The following is a 21,478-nucleotide window of genomic DNA, read 5'->3' on the forward strand; positions in this document are numbered from 1 at the left end:
AAATTGCAATTCAAGAGTGATGTAGATGATGAGAGGGTCCTGGTGAGACCACACCCTGGAGTATTGTGTGCAGTTTTGGTCTCCTTACCTAAGTAAGGATATATTTGCCATTGAGGGAGTGCAACGAGACTGATTCCTCGGATTTTCCTATGAGGAGAGATTGAGTAGACTAGGCCTATATTCTCTCGAGTTTAGAAGAATGAGAGGTGATCTCATTGAAATATACAAAATTCTTACAGGGCTACACAGAGTAGATGCAGGGAGGATGGTTCCTCTGGCTGAGGAGTCTGGAACCAGGGATCACAGTCTCCGATTAAGGGGTCGGCCATTTAGGACTGAGATGAGGAGAAACTTCTTCACTCGGAAGGTGGTGAATCTTTGGAATTCTCTACCCCAGAGAGCTGTGGAAGTTCAGTCATTGAGTATATTCAAGACAGAGATCGATAGATTTTTTTATATTAAGGGAATCAAGGGATATGGGGATAGTGCAGGAAAGTGGAGTTGAGGTAGATGATCAGCCATGATATTGAATGGCGGAGCAGGCTCGAGGGGCCGAATGGCCGACTCCTGCTCCTAATTCATATGTTATGTAGTTGATGTGACAGTACACAGGAGATCAGCAAGCAATAAGAGACCACTTCACAGAGACAGCCTCGCACATTCTGTGCTTCACATCAGCTGCAGGACGACCGCAACTGGTGCAAAGGGAGAAATTTTAAAAACTGTTCGCTGCTGGCAGTGGGTGTGGGAGACTCTTGGTTTTGGCAAAATGGGGTGTGGACACTGCAGAGCAGAGCTCTGTGCAGGCCTCTGCTTCGCTAGCCCAGAGAATGCTGCCGAGCTAGCAGAATTGACGGTGTGACTCCGTGCTGCTGGACCCAACCATTTCAAAGGAGGTATCCGTGTCAAAGCACTACCTGCAGTGCAAATAAAATGCAAATAAAAACAGTGGGTCAGGCAGCATTTGTGGAGAGAGAGACAGCGGTAACGTTTCAGGTTCGTCAATAAACTGCATGTTGTAACACCCCTAAGCTTGATGAACAGTGCGAACACCCATGTGAAAACGCCTCCAATTTTATATCAATTATACTAACTTGACGGGAACCTCTGATTGCGAATACAGTTCTTTAAAAAAAAAAATCTGTTTTAATATGTTTAGTTCAGGTACCAACAATTCCAATGCGTGTACCAAACTGCCTTTGGATAAAATTTGGCAATTGAAATTTTTCTATTTATTTGCTAAATAACGGGTGGGGGGGATTCTCTAGCAGGAAGTCTGGTTTAAATGCAAATACAGTGGATCTCCTGTGTCAGAGAATATGGCAAAAGTTTTTGAGAATAAAGTAAGTGGGTAGTGGAAGTTTGGAATACTTTGTGATGGAATGGTTGAAGCAAAAAAACCATTGCACCATTTTAAGGGAAAATTGGACCGTTATTTTTAGCAGAGGAAGATACAAGTCTATGGGGAGAGAAAGGGGCTGTGGGATTAGTTTCTGAGTGCTCTATCAAAGAACTGTCACAGACACGATGCCCCAAATGGTCACCACTGTACTGTAAATTTCTGCGGTTCCATTATGAACTTAAAACTTCTGTGTGTACTTCAAGATTTCCTAAGAATCAATCAACAACAATAACTTGCATTCATATAGCGCCCTTAACATAGGAATATGCCCCAAAGTGTGTGACGCAGATGCCGAGCCAAAGATTAGGTGGGATGACCCAAAGATTGGTCAAAGAGTTTGGTAGTAAGGAAAGGCCACAGGGAGATGGAGAAGCAGAAAGGAATTGCAGAGGGCAAGGCCTAGGCACCTGAAGGCATGGTGACTAACATTAGGGTGAAGTGGGGGATTGGACAAGAGGCCAGAGTCTCCTACTCCCTTGACCCATTTCCATTAACTGCTGACCATCCAACATCCCTTCACCACCCCCCCGCCCCCTCCACTTGCTGACTGAGTAAATGGTTCTCTCTCCTCAGACTGCCCCACTCTCTTTCCAAGCTGCCATCAACCCCCCCTGAAAAACCCACTGTCAAACTTTCTGTGCTTGCTAACTACCACACTTATCCAACCTTCCTTGCCTTTCCAAAGTCCTTTAATGCCTCTTTAATCCATGCCCATCTTATCCTGGAGTAGTGCATGGTTTTGGCAGAGGGGAGTGAGGCCTTAGACTTGATGTGATCAAGGCCGATCTGGTGATGGATGGCTAAACCAGTTGTGCCACAGACACACTCAAGTCTGCGTCCCTTAGACATGAGGGAGTGAATATGAGTGCCCAAGATGGGAGACCGGAATGTTTTGCTCAGGAGAAGGGTAGCAAATATGGACGTGAGGGAATGGTTGAGCAAATCAACAGCAGCCAAAGATGTGACCAATGCAGGGCCAGAGGCTGGGCAACTGGGAATCTGAAAGTGCAGTTGTGACTTATTGGATGAGAATTTTATCCAGGGACAGAAGCAAAAGAAAGTGGGATTGGAAGTGGGTATGTGGGTGGTGAGAGAAACGTGGAGGTGGTCAGAGATTGCCTCGGCAACCATGGCGACCATAGGAACAGAGAGGGCATGGGAGATGGCACGGTCAAGATAAGTGGATCATGGTGAAGTATTTTGCTTGTGAAGATTCAACCAATCAGAACAGTGCAACTGACCTCTTGTGATGGACACATTCAGAGCAGGCTGCCCACTTTAACAAGATTTTTATACACCAGATGCTTCCTTTCTGCTGTTTTGGGTCGGTGATAGACGACAATAGTTCGAGAAAGACTGCATATTTCTGAAACTGCTCCTGTTCATTTGTTCATGAAATTGTTGATAAGTCAGTGTGACGTGGTGATGACCCGTGCTTCCTCGCTGTTATACTTAACCCTGCTATTTGTTTCAGGTGGTGGCCAGCGGAGATTTGTAACCCCAAATCCGTGCCACTTAACATTCAAGCAATGAAGCACCATATAGGAGAATTCCCTGTGCGTTTCTTCGGATCGAATGATTACTATTGGGTGCATCAGGGCAGAGTCTTCCCTTACTTGGAAGGAGACAAGGGCAACGTCTCTGATGGGCGAGCTGGTGGTATTAACGGGATTTTCAAAAAAGGTAAAATCTTCAGAATATATGCAGAAATGTCTTTCACTAATGCTAAATGAACAGCCCCCAGTCTGAAAGACAATTATTGCACATTTGTCACTTATTTATTACCTGCTTTGTAATGTTTCCTCGATCCAAGCTCTTGCTGTAAGGTGATGGAGTACTCCAGTGCATAGGCATCTCCGCATCGATTGAAACCTGTCCCTAGTCAACCTTCAATTCTGGTGTGGGAAGGGGATCCCTCCCTAGAATACGTTTCATCTCGTTGAAAGAAAAAAAGAAAGACTTGCATTTATATAGCACCTTTCATGACCACTGGACATCTCAAAGCGCTTTACGGCCAATGAAGTACTTTTTGAAGTGTAGTCACTGCAATGTGGGAAACACGGCATCCAATTTGTGCACAGCAAGCTCCCACAAACAGCAATGTGATAGTGACCAGATAATCTGTTTTAGTGATGCTGATTGAGGGTTAAATATTGGCCCACGATACCGGGGATATAACTCCCCTGCTCTTCTTCGAAATAGTGCCATGGGATCTTTTACATCCACCTGAAAAAGCAGGTTTAAAGTCTCATTCGAAAGACAGCACCTTTGACAGTGCAGCACACCCTCAGCACTGCACTGGGAGCATCAGCCGAGATTTCTGTGCTCAAATCCTGGAGAGTGGGACTTGAACCCACAACCTTCTGTCTCGGAGATGAGAGTGTTACCCACTGAGCCACGGCTGACATGACAGATTTTAACAGCAGTCTTTGCCTAAAGACAGTTGTTGAAATCTGTTTGGGTTGAGGAGGAGTTGAAGTGAATGATTGTCCAATACTTTGAATCTTACTTGGGTTTCCCAGCTGAGTGTTCTGATGATGTTGCTTGGTAGTTATTGAATTCCTAGGAATTGAATCATTACTGGAGTTTAGCGAGCTCTGTCAGTTGGCCAGTAGCTGCCCTAGCAGTAATCCCTTAAGTTCTTCGATGGTTATTGTAGAGACGGGAGGTGAAACTGGTCCCAAATAAAAATGTTACTCTCTGCCACTCCTAGCACTGGAAGAAGCTGCTAAACGATTCCAGGAGCTAAAAGCACTGAAAGAGAGCAAGGAAGCACTAGAAAATGAACGCAACGAGGGAAAGCCACCAGCTTATAGATACATTAAAGTAAGTCCTGTCAAACAATGAAAAGTAAAACTGACCGCACTTGAGATTGTGTCCATGATTTTTCTGACGAAACTAATAATTGTTTTAAATCACAAATAAATGTTATTTCTCGATCATTTTTCACCCTTGTTTTTGTTTTCAGTTACTAGTGGGCAGCCCCGTTCGGCTGAATGTAGAAATTAAATAGGAACTATCTGCAGCACGTTGCTGTAACTTTTAACATTAAAATAAATTACATTTAACACTCCTGATTTGACAGCATTTGCTAATAAAAGATCCATTGCCTGGAAAGTTCATTTTCAGATCTGAATTTTCTCACTAAAAATAAATAGTAATTTCATTTTTACGTCTCTCGGTAGCATGCCATTTTGTTTTGCCCTTCTCCTGGGTGTGCTGGCTCTCACTTAGGGTACAGTTCCTCGGGGTACTGATGGCCCCAGGACTCCACCTGATTGGCCAATCTTCACATGTGGGCCTGGCCAATCTTCACATGTGGGCCTAGCCAACATAAGAACATAAGAAATAGGAGCAGGAATCAGTCATTTGGCCCCTCGAGCCTGCTCCGCCATTTAATAGGATTATGGCTGATCTGATCCTGGCCTCAACTCCACTTCCCTGCCCACTCCCCATAAACCCTTGACTCCCTTATTATTCAAAAATCTATCTATCTCCACCTTAAATATATTCAATAACTCTGCCTCCACAGCTCTCTGGGTAGAGAATTCCAAAGATTCACGACCCTCTGAGGGAAGAAATTTCTTCTCATCTCTATTTTAAATGGGTGACCCCTTATTTTGAAGCTATGCCCCCGAGTTCGAGATTGCCCCACGAGGGAAAACATCCTCTCTGCGTCTACCCTGTCAAGCCCCCTCAGAATCTTTTATGTTTCAGTAAGATCCCCTCTCATTCTTCTAAACTCCAATGAGTATAGGCCCAACCTGCTCAACCTTTCTTCATGACAGCACCTTCATCTCCGGAATCATCTCTTGAACCTTCTCTGAACTGCCTCCAATGCAAGTCTATCCCTCCAAAGGAGACCAAAACGCATGAAGTGTTTTCCCACTAACATTGCTGATATGTCTTTATAATCCAGCAGGCTTTCTGAGCTCTGATTGGAAGGAGGCAGGGCAATTATAACCGTCCTGATGCTGTGACAGTCACGTTTCAGCTTTTGGCAGTGATCAGGAGCAGGAACCCTGGCTAATTATTTTTCCCTCCCAGCCAAGCCCAGGAAAACGCAGTCGGCACTGACTGGCAGTCAAACCATAGACCTACTGATTTGCATGGCTCAGGACTACATTGGCCATTTTTTAAAAATACATTTCAGACTCCTTTTCGTGTTTGTTGTTTTCTGTTGGCGTATTATAGGAGTAGAGCAAGTCTGTGCTTTGACTCCTCATTTTACCGTTTGTGTATCTCCGTGGTAGATAGGCTGTTGCGTAGAAGTGAGCTTGTACAAATTGTTCACATGCAAGCAACCGTGGCGAAATGATGACGCATCTACATCAATAAAATGCGGTGCATTGACTTGTCTTCTTTCCACAACAGACAAACAAACCGATTGGGAAAGTACAGATCCACCTTGCTGACTTGTCCGAGATCCCACGGTGCAACTGTAAGCCCACAGACGACAGCCCTTGCGGCCTGGACTCTGAATGTCTGAACCGGATTCTGATGTACGAGTGCCATCCCACCGTCTGTCCAGCTGGAGAACGCTGTCAGAACCAGTGCTTCACCAAGCGACTGTACCCCGAGACGGAGCTCGTGAGAACAGAAGCGCGTGGCTGGGGTCTCTGCACTAAAGTAGACATCAAAAAGGTGATCTCTATTCACACTTTCCTCCCTTTGTCTTTGCCAAGAATGTCTTTGTCATTAGAGGGATGTAGGCTCTATGTAAATGTGCGCCATCCACAGGTGTTCCAGTCCAACATGCTGAACTTTATGCGGATGTTCAAGCAGATTGTGCGGGAGGGAGGGAGGCTGCAGTTCAAAGTACGTTTGCATGTTCTCCAGAGACTCATCTGTCATTCTTGCATGCAGGGTCAATTCGTGACTGAGTATGTCGGTGAGCTAATTGATGAAGAAGAATGCAGAAATCGTATCAAACATGCTCACGAAACCAACATTACCAATTTCTATTTGTTGACCTTAACCAAGGTAAGGCAGTGACTACTTTGTACTGTATAAAACTATTACTTTGTGGTGCTAATGAAGGCTGGATTGGAAAAGCACAATCCAAGTCTCTGGCTGATCCTTGGGACTCCAACATAATGGGCCCAAGTTTCCACAGGATAAAAAACGGGCGCCCCTCCGAGCTGGGCGCCCGTTTTTCGCGCCTAAAACGGCGCCAGAAAAAAAACGCGCTATTCTCGAGCGCTTTGCAGCTCCTTGTCTGTTTGGCGCGGCGCCCAGGAGGGCGGAGCCTACGCTCGCGCCGATTTTGTAAGTGGGAGGGGTCGGGTACTATTTAAATTAGTTTTTTCCTGTCGGCAACGCTGCGCGTGCGCGTTGGAGCGTTCGCGCATGCTCAGTGTGAAAAAAAACATTGGCACTCGGCCATTTTTGTAGTTCTTTGTAGCTGTTTAATTTTTGAACATTTTTTAATAAAATAACATTGCCATCAGCACATCAGCACTGAGGCTACCCTTCTCGCTCTCTCCTTCCCCTCCCTCCCCTCCGCGGCAACAAACGGCTCTCTCCTTCCCCTCCCTCCCCTCCCCTGCGCGGCAACAAGCCGCTGTCTCCTTCCCCTCCCTCCCCTCCCTCCACGGCAGCAAGCCGCTGTCTCCTTCCCCTCCCTCCCCTCTCTCCACGGCAGCAAGCCGCTGTCTCCTTCCCCTCCCTCCCCTCTCTCCACGGCAACAAGCCGCTGTCTCCTTCCCCTCCCTCCCCTCTCTCCACGGCAACAAGCCGCTGTCTCCTTCCCCTCCCTCCACGGCAACAAGCCGCTGTCTCCTTCCCCTCCCTCCCCTCCACAACAACAAACCGCTTTCTCCTCCCAACCCCCCCCCCCCCCCCCCCTCCCGCTCAGCGGCACGAACGGCTTTCTCTTTTCCCCCCTCCCGCTCAGCGGCACGAACGGCTGCAGAATTCTCCCTGGCTGAAGCACTTTCACACAGGTAGGAAGATGGTGTATTTAATCTTTTCTTTGCTTATAAATGTTTATTCAGGTTGGATTTATTTGTATAATATTTGTATAATTATAAATAAGGATTGACTGTAGAATTTAATGACTTCCCTTTCCCCCCCCCCCCTCGTTCTGGACGCCTAATTTGTAACCTGCGCCTGATTTTTTAATGTGTAGAACAGGTTTTTTCAGTTCTTTAAAAATCTTCACTTGCTCCATTCTACTTTAGTTTGGAGTACGTTTTCACTGTGGAAACTTTGAAATCAGGCGTCAGTGGCCGGACACACCCCCTTTTGAAGATAAAATTCTGTTCCAAAGTAGAACTGTTCTACCTGACTAGAACTGCAGAAAAAAAAATGTGGAGAATTGCGATTTCTAAGATAGTCCGTTCTCCACCAGTTGCTCCTAAAAATCAGGCGCAAATCATGTGGAAACTTGGGTCCAATATATCATTGAGTGATAAAGGTGCCAATTTGCACTCATTCTGAAGTCCCATGTCACCGATTGTATCATCAGTGAGAGGCATCAGGTGGAGACTTGGTGCTTCCCAGGAGGAGTGCATTCTAAAGAGGGAGTCTATGTGACAATTTGTTGTGCCAAACAAGAAAGACTTGCATTTCTATAGTGCCTTTCAGGACTTCCCAAAGTGCTTTACAGCCAATTATTTACTTTTTGAAGTGTAGTCTCTGTTGTAATTTAGAAAACATGGCAGCCAATTTGCGCACAGCAAGCTCCCAAAAACAGTTGTGTGATGATGACCAGATAATCTGACTTTGTGATGATCGTTGAGGGGTAAATATTGGCCAGGACACAGAGGAGAATTTCCCAGCTCTTTTTTTTTTTGAATAGTGCCATATGATCATCTACGTCCACCTTAGAGAGCAGACTGGGCCTTGGTTTAGCGTCTCACCCGAAAGATGGAACCTCTGACAGTGCCGCACTCCCTCAGCACCGCACTGGGAGTGTCAGCCTGGATTATGCGTACCTCTCTTGCAGTCAGCTGGAGTGGTATTGGTGAAGAATCTGGTACAACGTATCTGGTGACCTTCTGCCCTGGTGAATAGTGACTGGCAGAAGAAGCAGTGATGAGAGGACAGAAGCAGTGATGAGAGGACAAAAGCACTCGAACAGCAAAAACCACTTGGAGACAGTAACCCTACTTTATCTTCAGCACCAGGAGGCTGTTTCCACTCTGATTTGGACAAAAAGTGTGTTTCAGCCTTGATGACCCGATGAAGTTGTGGTGGCTTCCCCTCTCTCGTGGTTCCAATGTCTAGATGTCCGCTAATACAGAGTAATAACAAACGATGGTTCAGGTTGAACCTCCCTTATCCAGAACCCTCAGAACCTGGCCTGTTCCGGATAAGGGATTTTTCCAGACGAGGGGTGGTCACATTAAATTGGATGGTACAGGTACTGAGCAAGGGGATATCGGGGCTGGCTGGCTTGGGGCTGGGAGTGCGGCAGAGAGATCATGGGGGGCGCGGGTGCGGGGGGAGGAGAGGGGCTCGTGGGGTCAAGCCAGCGATTGCAGGAGTCGACAGCGAGGAAAGACTTCAATTTGTTCATGTTGGAGTTCTGCGCATGCGCCACCTGGTGGCTGGGAATGGTTCCGGACAAGGGGTGGTTCCGGATAAGGGAGTTCTGGATAAGGGAGGTTCAACCTGTATCAATATAAAGCTGACTTCTCCTGGCCGTCCAATGATAAAGAACTGAACTGTAATTATGCAGTGTGCTGCCTTTTAATGGGACCAGTTTGTTGCCCGAGCAGACACTGCTATTTGATCGTACTACAATGTGTAGTGACTGCCTAACTTCACAGCAATCATTCTTGATTATCACCTTGAAATATTTTCAGCAAATATAATGCCTACAATAAATGCAATGTGATACAATACCTGCTCCCTTAGTGCCTGTCTTTAACGCCCATGCTGGCAAACAAAATAAGGCCCTGAATTGAATAAATCTGTTTTGCACAAATGCCACAGAATTCAATGACTAAAATGGAAAGCAACCTAGAGTTAGAGCAAGACCTTAATTTTCATTTTGGTGTTGAGAGGGCCCTTGTAAACTCCTCGCGTTGTGTTTTCAGAGTTCCGCTGTGATCCTCCAGGGTCAGTTAGCCACTACGTAACTTTTTTTTAGAAAAATTATTCACATGTGAGCTAGGTACTCACTTTCCACCATGACGGGGGAGGGGGCGGTTCTGCAGGCCATTAAACAGAAAAGGCTTCAGGGATTTAAAAAGATTCTCATCAGTCAAGGGCGAAGCCAAAACAAAATGTTGATTTGTGTTTCCAGGATCGCATCATTGACGCTGGACCCAAAGGCAATTACTCCCGCTTCATGAATCATAGTTGCAACCCAAACTGTGAGACACAGAAATGGACGGTGAACGGTGACACACGCGTTGGGCTCTTCGCACTTAGTGACGTACGAGCAGGTGAGAGTGTGCGGAGGTGGGGTGCTTTATTAGAAGTGGATGGCAGGCAGTTGTTTTGCATTATTGAAATTCGTTTTAAAGTTAATACAGAAATCCATTCATACGTTCAGAATACATATTTTAATATATTGAATCTGTCTGAAAATGAGTGAATGAACTATAATGAGCTGGAGATTTGAATTTCCTACCATTCCAGGTGATCAGTCACTTCACCCCCCATTATTACACCCCTCATTATTACACCGCAAGAAATAACTGCAACAACAACAACGTGCACTTACATAGCGCCTTTAACGTAGTAAAATGTCCAAAGGCCCTTCACAGGAATACTGAGATAAAAATTTGACATCGAGCTACATAAGTAGAAATTAGCATTGGTCAAAGAGGTAGGTTTTAAGGAGCGTCTTGAAGGAGGAAAGAGAGGTAGAGAGGCGGAGAGGTTTAAGGAGGGAATTCCAGAGCTTGAGGCCTAGGCAGCAGAAGGCACGGCCACCAATGGTTGAGCGATTATAATCAGGGATGCTCAAGAGGGCAGAATTGTAGGAGCGCAGACATCTCGAGGGGGGGTGGGGGTCCTGGAGGAGATAACAGCGATAGGGAGGGGTGAGGCCATGGTGGGATTTTAAAATAAGGATGACAATTTTGAAATTAAGGCATTGCTTATTGAAAAAGGAAGGAACAGTATTGTTAATATTTGTTTCTCAGCTTATCAGTGCCCAATGACATTGCTTCCTTTCAATGAACCAATTGGTTTTCTAGTTGGGTATATTTTTTTAAATTATGTACTTGAATTCTGGCAGCTATTACATAGTTAATGTTTACTAACTGTGTTTGTTATTCACCTATGACGTTCTGTGATATTAAAGTCTGAGGCAGTGTAACAAGTGTGACATGGGAGCCTGTTGCAAACTGATTTCACTGCGGAATGTTTCCCCCCCCCCCCCCCCCCCTCCGCTTTTGATACTGAAATACTTGTGCTGCGTCTGTGTACAGAGAATGATGGAAGTAAGGATGTATTCCAGAGCATTACTACATTTCCGGGTTCAGATATCATCAACAATTCAAGCTTGGCTTTTCAGTTTGACGTCTTCTGACCTCTGAATGGATTGCTGCCTCGGAGCTACTTGTAAAATAATTCTCACTTGTTTTACTTTTAGAATCTGAACTGACCTTCAATTATAATTTGGATTGTTTGGGCAATGGAAAGACAGTGTGCAAGTGTGGAGCTCCCAACTGCAGTGGGTACCTGGGCGTGCGTCCAAAGGTGAGTGTTGTGAGGTCTAGCCGGGCTTCTCTGTAAAATATGAGATTTATTTCAGTAGCGAAGCCTTGGGGCCCAGCTAAAGAAGGAAAGGACAGACAAATAATCAGGAAGGCAAATGGAATGTTGGCCTTTTATTGAAAGGGGGATGGAGGATAAAAGCAGAGAAGTCCTGCTACAACTGTACAGGGCGTTGGTGAGGCTACATCTGGAGTACTGCGTGCAGTTTTGGTCGTCTTATTTAAGGAGGGATATACTTGGATTGCAGGCAGTTCAGAGAAGGTTCACTAGGGTGATTCCTGGGATGAAGGGATTGTCTTATGAAGAAAGGTAGAGCAGGTTGGGTTTGTACTCATTGGAGTTTACAAGAATGAGAGGTGATCTTATTGAAACGTATAACATTATGAGTGAGCTTGACAAGGTAGATGCAGAGAGGATGTTTCCCCTCGTGGGGGAATCTAGAACTAGGTGACATAATTTCAGAATAAGAGGTTGCCCATTTAAAACAGATGAGGAGGAATTTCGTCTTCTCAGAGGGTGGTGAATCTTTGGAATTATCTGCCCCAGAGAGCTGTGGAGGCTGGGTCATTGAATGTATTTAAGGCGGAGATGGACAGATTTTTGAAAAATGAGGGAATCGAGGGTTATGGGGAGCGGGCAGGGAAGTGGAATTGAGGCCAAGATCAGGTCAGCCATGATCTTATTGAATGGCAGAGCAGGCTCAAGGGGGTCAAATGGCTGACTCCTGCTCCTAATTCTTATGTTCTTATGTAATGGGAAATGGTGTATGTTCAAGCAGGATGCTTTCAAATCCAATCCAGACTGATGAGAAAGCAAGAACTCGCAGATTACATCCGGAGTACATCCCAAAGGGCTGCACAGCCCATGCAGTTCTGCACAGTCCTAGAATCATAGAAATTTACAGCACGGAAGGAGGCCATTTGGCCCATTGTGTCGACAGAGTTATCCGGCCTAATGCCACTTTCCAGCTCTTGGTCCGTAGCCCTGTAGGTTCCGGCACTTCAAGTGCACATCCAAGTACTTTTTAAATGTGGTGAGGGTTTCTGTCTCTACCACCCTTTCAGGCAGTGAGTTCCAGACCCCCAACACTTTGAGTGGAAAATATTTCTCCTCAAATCCCCTCTAAACTTCCTACCAATTCCTTTAAATCTATGTCCTATTGTATGTAGGTAAACATGGCAGCCAAATTGCACACACAAAATTGGTAGCAAGAAAAAATGCCATCAGTTACCTATCCTCAACATCAGAGTTCAAGCTCTGTGACCAGCTGGTATATTAGGGAGGAGGGCAAGTCTACTTCACTGGAAAGAGAGGGGAAAGGTTTAGTCCAGACAAACAAGCAACTGTGAAGCGTTCATTGAACAGGAGTGAAATTGGTGATGCATGGTAAGACTTTTCTTGAAACAGAAATGCCGATTTATTTACTTTTGTCTCTTGCATGTACCAGACTGCTGCTGCAACAGCAAATGAAGAAAAGGCAAAAAATGCGAAGAAGAAGATGAAGAAACGTAAAGCCAAAATAGACGTGCGAAAGATGCATGAAGACTATTGCTACCGCTGCTGTGACGGAGGCGAGCTGGTGATGTGTGACAAGAAGGAATGCCCCAAAGCATATCACCTCTCATGCCTTAACTTGACCAAACCACCATTTGGTAAGCACTGATCACACCGAGTACCTGGTGGACTGCATGCAGCTCAGAAATAGGTTCTATGCGCATGTCTCATTGTAGTGTTTTAAAACAAATAATAGTTACAGTTAAGGCACTCTTAACTGTGTTGTTTTAGCTGTAATCTGCCTCTGTGGGGTTAGTGTATGTTAAAATGTTAGGTATTTTAAAGGCTTTAGTTAAAGACAAGTTGCTGTGATAGTTGGTGGTTGCTGTCCCTCCCTATCTCTGTAATCTCCTCCAGCCCCACAACCTTCCCAGATGTCTGCGCTCCTCCAATTCTACCCTCTTGAGCAACCCTACCTGCTCAACCATTGGTGGCCGTGCATTATGTTGCCTCGGCCCCAAGCTCTGGAACTCGCTCCCTAAACCTCTCTCTTTCCTCCTTTTAAGACACTCCTTAAAACCTACCTCATTGACCAAGCTTTTGGTCACGTGAGCTAATTTCTACTTTTGCGGCCGGTGTCAAATTTTTATTGCATAATACTCCTGCGAAGCATCTTGGGACGTTTCACTACATTAAAGATGCAAGTTGTTGTTGTTATGCCCTGGCTCTCCCAGCCTGACGTGTGTTTTTAATGGCCCCTAAATTCTGCAGCTCTGCTACCCCATCTGATGGATTATTCTGGACATTTCTCACCCTTTATGTGAGGAAGATTCCACTGCCCTCTGTTGTAAATTAATTTTTTTGTAGTTCACATCAATGTTCCCTCAAATTTTCTTTTAGTGCGTGGTCCCTTTAACTCCATGCGTGGCCCATTCAAATCTTCGCACATGCGCGGTTTCTGCCCTGTAGAAGCTGATGATCGGCCTGCGTGGGGCCTCCAGACCGACAGCTTAGCGGGAACGTTGGTTCACCTACGTATTTATTCTGTGATTGGAAAAATAAAAACAGCTGACTGCAAATTTTCCTACAATTTCTTTTACTAGTTACAGTATATAAGAACATAAATAGGCCACCTGGCCCCTCGAACCTGCTCTGCCAGTTAATAAGATCATATCTGATCTTGGCCTCAGCTCCACTTCCTCACCCGTTCCCCATAACCCTTGACTCCCTTATCACTCAAAAATCTGTCTATCTCCGCCTTAAATATATTCAATGACCCAGCCTCCACAGCTCTCTGGGGCAGAGAATTCTACAGATTTACAATCGAGAGAAGAAATTCCTCCTCATCTCAGTTCTAATTGGGCAACCCCTTATTCTTAAACTATGTTCCCTAGTCTTAGATTCCCCCACGAGGGGAAAGATCCTCTGCATCTACCCTGTCGAACCCCCTCAGTATCCTATATGTTTCAATAAGATTACCTCTCATTCATGTAAACTCCACTCCAATGAGTATAGGCCCAACATGCTCAACCTTTCTTCACAAGTCAACCACTTCACCTCAGGAATCAACCTAGTGAATCTTCTCTGAACTGTCCCCAATGCAAGTATAATCCCCCCCCGCTCCCCGCCCCGCCTCAAATAAGGAGACCAAAACTGTACACAGTACTCCAGGTGTGGCCTCACCAATACCCTGTACAGTTGTAGCAGGACTTCCCTACTTTTATACTCGATATCCTTTGCAATAAAGGCCAACATTCCATTTGCTTTCCTAATTACTTTCTGTACCTGCATACTAATTTTTTGTGCTTCATGTGCAAGGACCCCCGGATCCCTCTGTGCCGCAGCATTTTGTAATCTCTCCCCATTTAAAAAATAATTTGCTTTTTTATTTTGCCTACCAAAGTGGATAACGTCACATTTTCCCACATTATACTTCCATCTGACAAATTTTTGCCCATTCATTTAGCCTATCTGGATCGCTTTGCAGATTCTTTGCGTCCTCCTCACAATTTGCTTTCCCACCAGCAAATCATCAGTAAATTTGGCTCCAGTACACTCGGTCCCATCATCCAAGTCATTGATATAGATTTTAAATAGTCGAGGCCACAGAACTGACCCCTGTGGCACCCCACTAGTTACAGTTTATCAACCTGAAAATGACCCATTTATCCCAACCCTGTTTTCTGTTAGTTAGCCAATCCTCTATCCATGCTAATATATTACCCCCATAAAGAGGGGGTGGGGAGAGGAGGATGGGGGGGGCGGGGGGGGAGGATGTGCAGTCACCTTTTATGTGGCACCTTATCGGATATCTGCTGAAACTCCAAATACACAACATGTACTGGTTCCTCCTTATCCATCCTGCTTGTTACATCCTCAAAGAACTCCAGCAAATTTGTCAAACGTGATTTCCCTTTCATAAAACCATGCTGACTCTGCTTGACCGCGTTATAATTTTCTAAATGTCCTGCTACTACTTCCTTAATAATGGACTTCTGCATTTTCCCAATGACAGATATTAGGCTACCTGGTCTATAGTTTCCTGCTTTCTGTCTCCCTCCTTTCTTAAGTAGGGGTGTTACATTTGCAGTTTTCCAATCTGCTGGGACCTCCCCAGAATACAGGGAATTTTGGTAGATTACAACCAATGCATCCACTATCTCTGCAGCCACCTCCTTTTAAGACCCTAGGATGCAGGCCATCAGGTCCCGGGGACTTGTCCGCCTATAGTCCCATTAGTTTTCCTCTTACTTTTTCTCTAGTGATAGTGATCATTTTAAGTGTGCGTGTCCCCCTGTTTCCCCCCCACCCCTTTGATTATCACATTTTAGAACCTCTGTTGACCCCTTATTTTTGTGAGAATCATTCATTCAACCAAACATCCTGAAAAGCCACTTAAAAATCCGATCGCAGAACGTACATTCAGCGGTTTTGTACTGCTCCAACCTACATGTTTTTGGGTGTGTTTAGTAAGTGGATCTGAACAGCGGCTGGGTCGTGAAAATCACACCGAAGCACTTTCATCATGATTATCGCAACCACCACCATCATCATAGGCGGTCCCTCGAAGCGAGGATGACTTGCTTCCACGCCAAAAAGGGATGAGTTCACAGGTGTTTCAATGAAGGACCTAATATTCCAAGTCCCGAACTACATCTTGAAGGGTGGAAGATGCCTGTGCTTGGATTTTTTTAACGTGTAGTGGCTGTTGCACACCAGCTACCACACGGGCTTGACAGAGCTAGGCCTTGGTCTAGTGGCAAGGATTACCCAAGACTAACTGGAGACCAGCTCTGCTGCACAGACCGAGTGCGCACACATGTGGGCTGGCCTGTGCTGTCCCTGGGCCCTCGCCTCTTCTGGGCCCCAGATTCACGCCTCTCCTGGGCCCCAGATTCACGCCTCTCCTGGGCCCCAGATTCACGCCTCTCCTGGGCCCCGGTCAATTTCCTCTACGGACTCTTGCCGCTCCTTCGCCCCTCCTGCTGTGCCTGCCCGCACTGCAGTCAATGACCTGGCTTCGCAGCCGTCGCCCTCCTGCAGCAGCACGCGCTGCTCCCTGCAGTGGTATGCTGCCGCACGCTGCTCCCTCCAATGGCCCCGGCCTGCTGATGGTCTTACAGATCGGGACAACCAACGTTCCTGTGTCAGCGGTAAGGAGGTCCCGCGCAGGCCGCTCACCAACTTTTAAATGGAAAGACGCGCGCATGTGCGGAACTTTGGCCCGCACAGCCACTTAAAGGGGCCGCGCACCCCCAAAAAAATAGGGGCAACACTTATCACGACCCAGTCTTTGTTCAGCCGCTTGTTACTTATTGTGACGCCTGCGGTTTATGAAGGCATTGGTGAACAGATTTTCTCGGCTGCTGCTCGGATCTTGTGACTTAGAAACATAGAAACATAGAAAATAGGTGCAGGAGTAGGCCATTTGGCCCTTCGAGCCTGCACCGCCATTCAATGAGTTCATGGCTGAACATTAGGGCAATTTGAGGGGGCGAGCAATAAACTGCTTTCTCAGGAGAGAGCAATGCGGCAGTGAAGGAGCAGTCAACACTGCTGCTTTGTGCATCTCCTTGTGGCCAGTGGAGTGGCCTCAGCAAAGACCAAGGCACAGATCCGTTGTCTCTTTGGTTGGCGGATAGGGTAGGTGAGGGAGGAGACTATTTACACAGTGGTGAATCTGAAAATACAGCTGGAGCCAGCCGACCTCAGCTAAAGGGGGTTGTGTGGTACGTGGAGACATCAGGAAGAGAGGACACACATGACACACAAACTTTCTAACCGGGTTTTACTCTCCCAGTGATTTCACTTAGCTTATTATTACACTGCAGGGAATAAAATCGCACTCCAATGTTGTGTCAGAATGCGTAATTCAAAATCTCAAAATTCCCTCTCCGCTTTAAACACAAGTGACAAACCCATAACCACCAGTACTTCGTCCACGTGGCATTGGACTGAACAAAGTCTCTTCAGACTCAGGAGCCAGGTTTGGAACTGGATAAAGAAACCCTCATTTTACCATTGGAAGGTTTTTTTTTTCCCCTCATACAGAAATACCGCACAAGCTAAACCTTTGGTAACAGTACTGCAACCCATTCCCTGGGTCTACCTGTGCCCCACGCCTCCTTCAGCTGAGAAGGCAGTGGGCTGCTAGCTGGAGGATCACTCCAGTGCCCTCGGATTAATGTATGGGGTGATCACCAGGCTGAGCCATTTGTTGGGGAAAAAAGAGACTTGCATTTATATAGCGCCTTTCACGACCGTCCTAAAGCGCTTTACAGCCAATGAAGTGTCATCACTGTTGTAATGTAGGAAACGCGGCAGCCAATTTGCACACAGCAAGCTCCCACAAACAGCAATGTGATAATGAGCGGATAATCTGTCTTTTGGTTATGTTGATTGAGGGATGAATATTGGCCCCAGGACACCGGGGATAACTCCCTCGCTCTTCGAAATAGTGCCGCGGGATCTTTGGCATATACTTAGAGCAGGCGGAGCCTCGGTTTAACGGCTCATCCGAAAGACGGCACCTCCGACAGTGCGGCACTCCCTCAGCACTGCACTGGGAGTGTCAGCCTGGAGTTTTTTGTGCCCAAATCCCTGGAGTGGGACTTGAACCCACAACCTTCTGACTCTGAGGCGAGTGTGCTGCCCACTGAGCCACCGCTGACACTGCATTTAGTGGGCTATAAGGTGGGGGAAAAGGCGCAATGAATTTTATTTAAATAAGGGATTGTGTTTCTTTCATTTTCCCGCCCCCCCCCCCCCCCCCCAATCCGTTCGATCCCCAGGAAAGTGGGAATGCCCTTGGCATCACTGCGACGAATGCGGCAAAGCATCCACCTCCTTCTGCGACTTCTGCCCCAACTCCTACTGCAAGGAGCACCAAAAGGGCGCCCTGACCGCCTCGGCGCTAGACGGCCGCCTCTGCTGCTCCGAGCACGACCCCAGCTGCCCGGCCGAATTCGACTCGTCCTCCTCCGTCAGCCTCCAGAACAACTCGGCGGCCGAGGACACCGGCGAGGAAACCAACGAGTGAATGCTGCCAAGCGGACTGCAAGACCGACCGGGGCCACCTTTAGTCTTCTGCTCGAAAAGGGCTCTGGAGATTGTAAATCATGCACAGTGGGGAAAACGCGGAGATTTCGAGGGAGTAAGTAAAGATGACCAAAAGATTGTTTTGATTTTGATTTTATTTGGACACCTTAAAGTGACAAACCCAGTAAACACCCTGCAAGAATTTTCGTCACAATTTTTGTCTTTTTCTAAATTGTTAGTGTATCGTGGTATTTGTGTCCGATCATTGATGTCGGAAGGGAAACTCGCCCGTGTCCACTAAAACCAAAATCTAAGGATAATGTTAAGAACCTTGTTTCAATAATGTTTAAATTAAAACTGATCATGGTGAAGGGAAGGTGGGTGGGGGTAGCGGAGAAAAGACGGGAATTCTATATAGTTTACTAGGTGGTCAAGATAGGAAATGTGACACCCACTCTTTCCATCCCCCTCCCCTTTAAGATGGAAAGTGGGTTGTGTTCAGCACTTTGTTAATCTGGAAACACCTCGCAGTGGACCAGGATCTGCTAATAATAGGACCGGGAAATTTAAAAAAAACACATTGGAAGCGATCATAAACTGCCAGATGAACAGATCATGAGCCTCCTAATGTTTGACAAGGCGAGGAAGAGAATATGAAGGGGTTTAAAATCCCACAACGGTATGCAGGTATGAAGTCTATAACAGTAGCTGGTAGTGTAGTGTTTTATTTGAGGTTCGGATAATACAAACAGCCCCAGCTTTGTCCTGTGACTTCGGTTGTCACCCGAGCTCCAAGGGTGGAACACGCCTCCAGATTTTACTTCTAATTATTAGTAACATTTACAGTCGTATTTTCTCCACCTGTATAAGTGAGCATTCTAATTCGAGTTTTGCCTTTTGGAGTTCATATTTTCTGTTATCAGCACTACCATTATGGCTACAGTTTGACGACGTGATTTTATTATTTTTATACATTTGTATGTAAAAAGCAAAATTATGATAGAAAAATATCATGTTTTTTTTAAAAAACGGAAACTTAAAGTGTCATCTTTGCTCTTAACAGAGTGTTTTGTGGACGAATAAAATGCTCTTACCAAGTGCTCCTAGAATCATAGAATCAGAAAGGAGGCCATTTGGCCCATCGTGCTAGTGCTGGCTCTGAAAGAGCTTATCCAGTCTTTTTCTCCTCCATTACTATTGAATCTTCCACCACCCTTTCCGGCAGTGCACCCCTGATCATAATAAGTCGCTGCGTAAAAATACAAATTCTCCTCCTCTCCCCTCAGGTTGTCTTGCTGGTCACCTTAAAGCTGTATCCTCTGGTTACCGACCCTCCTGCCACTGGAAGCAGTATCCTCTACTCACTGTCATAACCCCCCATCATTTTGAACACCTCTACCTGTAATAAATCTCCCCTTAACCTTCTCTATGAATCTATGATTCTATGATAAAGCACTCCTGTATATAATAAACATTTAAATATGTCTGTATATTTAAAATAACCTTATACCTTTCACGTTCTGATACTAGAACTGCGGTAGAATAAAATTGTGACTTTTGTTTTTCAGCATTATTCACACATTGTATTTAATGGCAAAAAAAACCCTCCCCATCCATCACATGTCTACATGTTGCAAATTCAGGGTAGCCGTTCAAAAATATGTCTCTTGGTAAAACTGTCAAGTTTCCACATTTGCTTCGGCTGGATTTCATTTGTATTTCTTCCCCCCCCCCCCCCCCCGTTTGCTTTCCCCCTTTCTTCCGCTGGCTTGTGACTCATTGCTGAGCTGTGACGATTGGGTACTGCCTACCCTGGGTGACTCCCTGCCCCAACCGCTAGCTGTGTCTTCCCCTTCTAAAACCAGCAACATCCAAAAGTCAGACAGACCAACTCCTATGGAGTAACTGCTCATTGACAGAGATGTGTACAGGATAGTGAACCTACATGACTGTTTGGACAGTATTTTACTAACTCCTTTCTTGGTCCAAGAACATTTGATTTCCATCTCCTGGCTCTTCTCTTTGTTTGCGCTGCATACAGCCCACACTGAGGGCTTGGGGAGGGGGGGGGGGCAGTGAAACATCTGTGTAGACATTAGATAAAATGGCAGCTGACTGGAGATTGAAGAGGAAGGGGGGTCTTTCTCTGGTTCCAAATGGGTCTGCACTTGCGGGTCTCCCCCACCATTCCCAAAACTGCCTGCAGTCACGTCTGTCTCTTGCATCCATTCCCAGCCAGCCTCCAATTTATCTCTAATTCCAAGATGCAGTGGGACCTACCAACCACGTATAGTATGCATCCGGTCTAGTCAGATAGATGTCCAATTTCACTCTGTTGAGGTATTGCATTGGGTGGTGGGGTGTCTCGGTCTCAGGAGGGTTTCCATTACCAACACTGGGAGATTTCCACTCTGCAGATTCAGTGCGCAATTTGCTGGAAGGAAATGTCAATAGCCTTTCACTGAAATGGTTTTCTCTCCTTCCCCATCCTATCTTCCCCTCTTTCCCCCCCCCCCCCCCCCCCCCAACCCTCACACCCTGAACTAATTTCGCCTCTTGTGCTACATTCTGTCTGTCAGGCTACTTTAGAGTCCTCCCAGAATTATAAACTGCATTTTATCTTCCACTATCTGTTTGTACTTTCAAGCAAAAATTTTCATTTTTGAATGGCATTTTTTATTTCGTCTTGTGTGGGCTCGCTCTCTCTCTCACTTCCACTGAGTCTGGAGCAGGTCCCAGTGGAAGAACAGTTGAAAGTCTCAGTTTTTTTAAGCAAGCCCATGGAAGGAAGGTGTGGAAAATGTTTACTTGTCTTCATTGGGTTGTTGCACTAAGTAGTTTCTACGGGTAGAGATGGGTCCCATGCCTCCCCCTCCATCCCCGCCCCCCACCCGCCTCCACTTTGCCAGGTTTGATCAATCACCCATGCCCCAGACCTCTTGGCGATTATAGTTAAGAGGCTAAATGACCCATCACCCAGCCACATCCACAAGAGCAGCAATACATATGTCCTCCCCTGCCCCGTTCTCCATCCAATCAGTGGAGGCAGAGCTGGCCAACTGGAAGGATAACTGTAAGGAGCGGGGCATTTGGAGGACTTGGTGCTATTGGGAGGCCAGCGGGGGTGTGTATCACTCAGTATGGGCAGATTGACATCAAGAAACAGCTGCACATGGCCATAGTCTAGGGTGGGCTGATAGGGCAGACCACTGGAAAACCTGGATGGATGCCTTCAGACGTGTAAAAATTGCCTTTTGTATCACCGTAGCCCCAGTGACCACGACACGGCAGTCCCGAGGAACAGCTCCAGGCCCGAAAGGTCGACTGACCCCCTATTTGTCCGCACATGCTGCCAGGACCGTTGAG

At 46.3% G+C, this 21,478-nt stretch overlaps 1 protein-coding gene across 4 annotated transcripts in view; it reads left to right on the forward strand.

Moving 5' to 3' along the window:
• nsd3 (nuclear receptor binding SET domain protein 3) overlaps positions 1–20,157 on the forward strand; it is an 87,598-nt gene extending 67,441 nt beyond the window's left edge. For 3 of the 4 annotated variants that reach the window (XM_070865975.1, XM_070865977.1, XM_070865976.1), the window contains 8 exons: positions 2,877–3,085; positions 4,116–4,228; positions 5,777–6,046; positions 6,269–6,385; positions 9,657–9,798; positions 10,956–11,062; positions 12,528–12,732; positions 17,866–20,157. In XM_070865975.1, coding sequence (XP_070722076.1) covers positions 2,877–3,085; positions 4,116–4,228; positions 5,777–6,046; positions 6,269–6,385; positions 9,657–9,798; positions 10,956–11,062; positions 12,528–12,732; positions 17,866–18,113 — 1,411 coding nt within the window. In that variant the 3' untranslated portion in view covers positions 18,114–20,157. Of the gene's footprint in view, positions 1–2,876; positions 3,086–4,115; positions 4,229–5,776; positions 6,047–6,268; positions 6,386–8,204; positions 8,353–9,656; positions 9,799–10,955; positions 11,063–12,527; positions 12,733–17,865 lie in introns of those variants that run through there. The other variant, XM_070865979.1, reaches the window with a different exon arrangement.
• Positions 20,158–21,478: the final 1,321 nt, after the last annotated feature.

The sequence above is a fragment of the Pristiophorus japonicus genome, chromosome 22, assembly GCF_044704955.1.
Source record: "Pristiophorus japonicus isolate sPriJap1 chromosome 22, sPriJap1.hap1, whole genome shotgun sequence".
Lineage (NCBI taxonomy): Eukaryota > Metazoa > Chordata > Chondrichthyes > Pristiophoridae > Pristiophorus > Pristiophorus japonicus.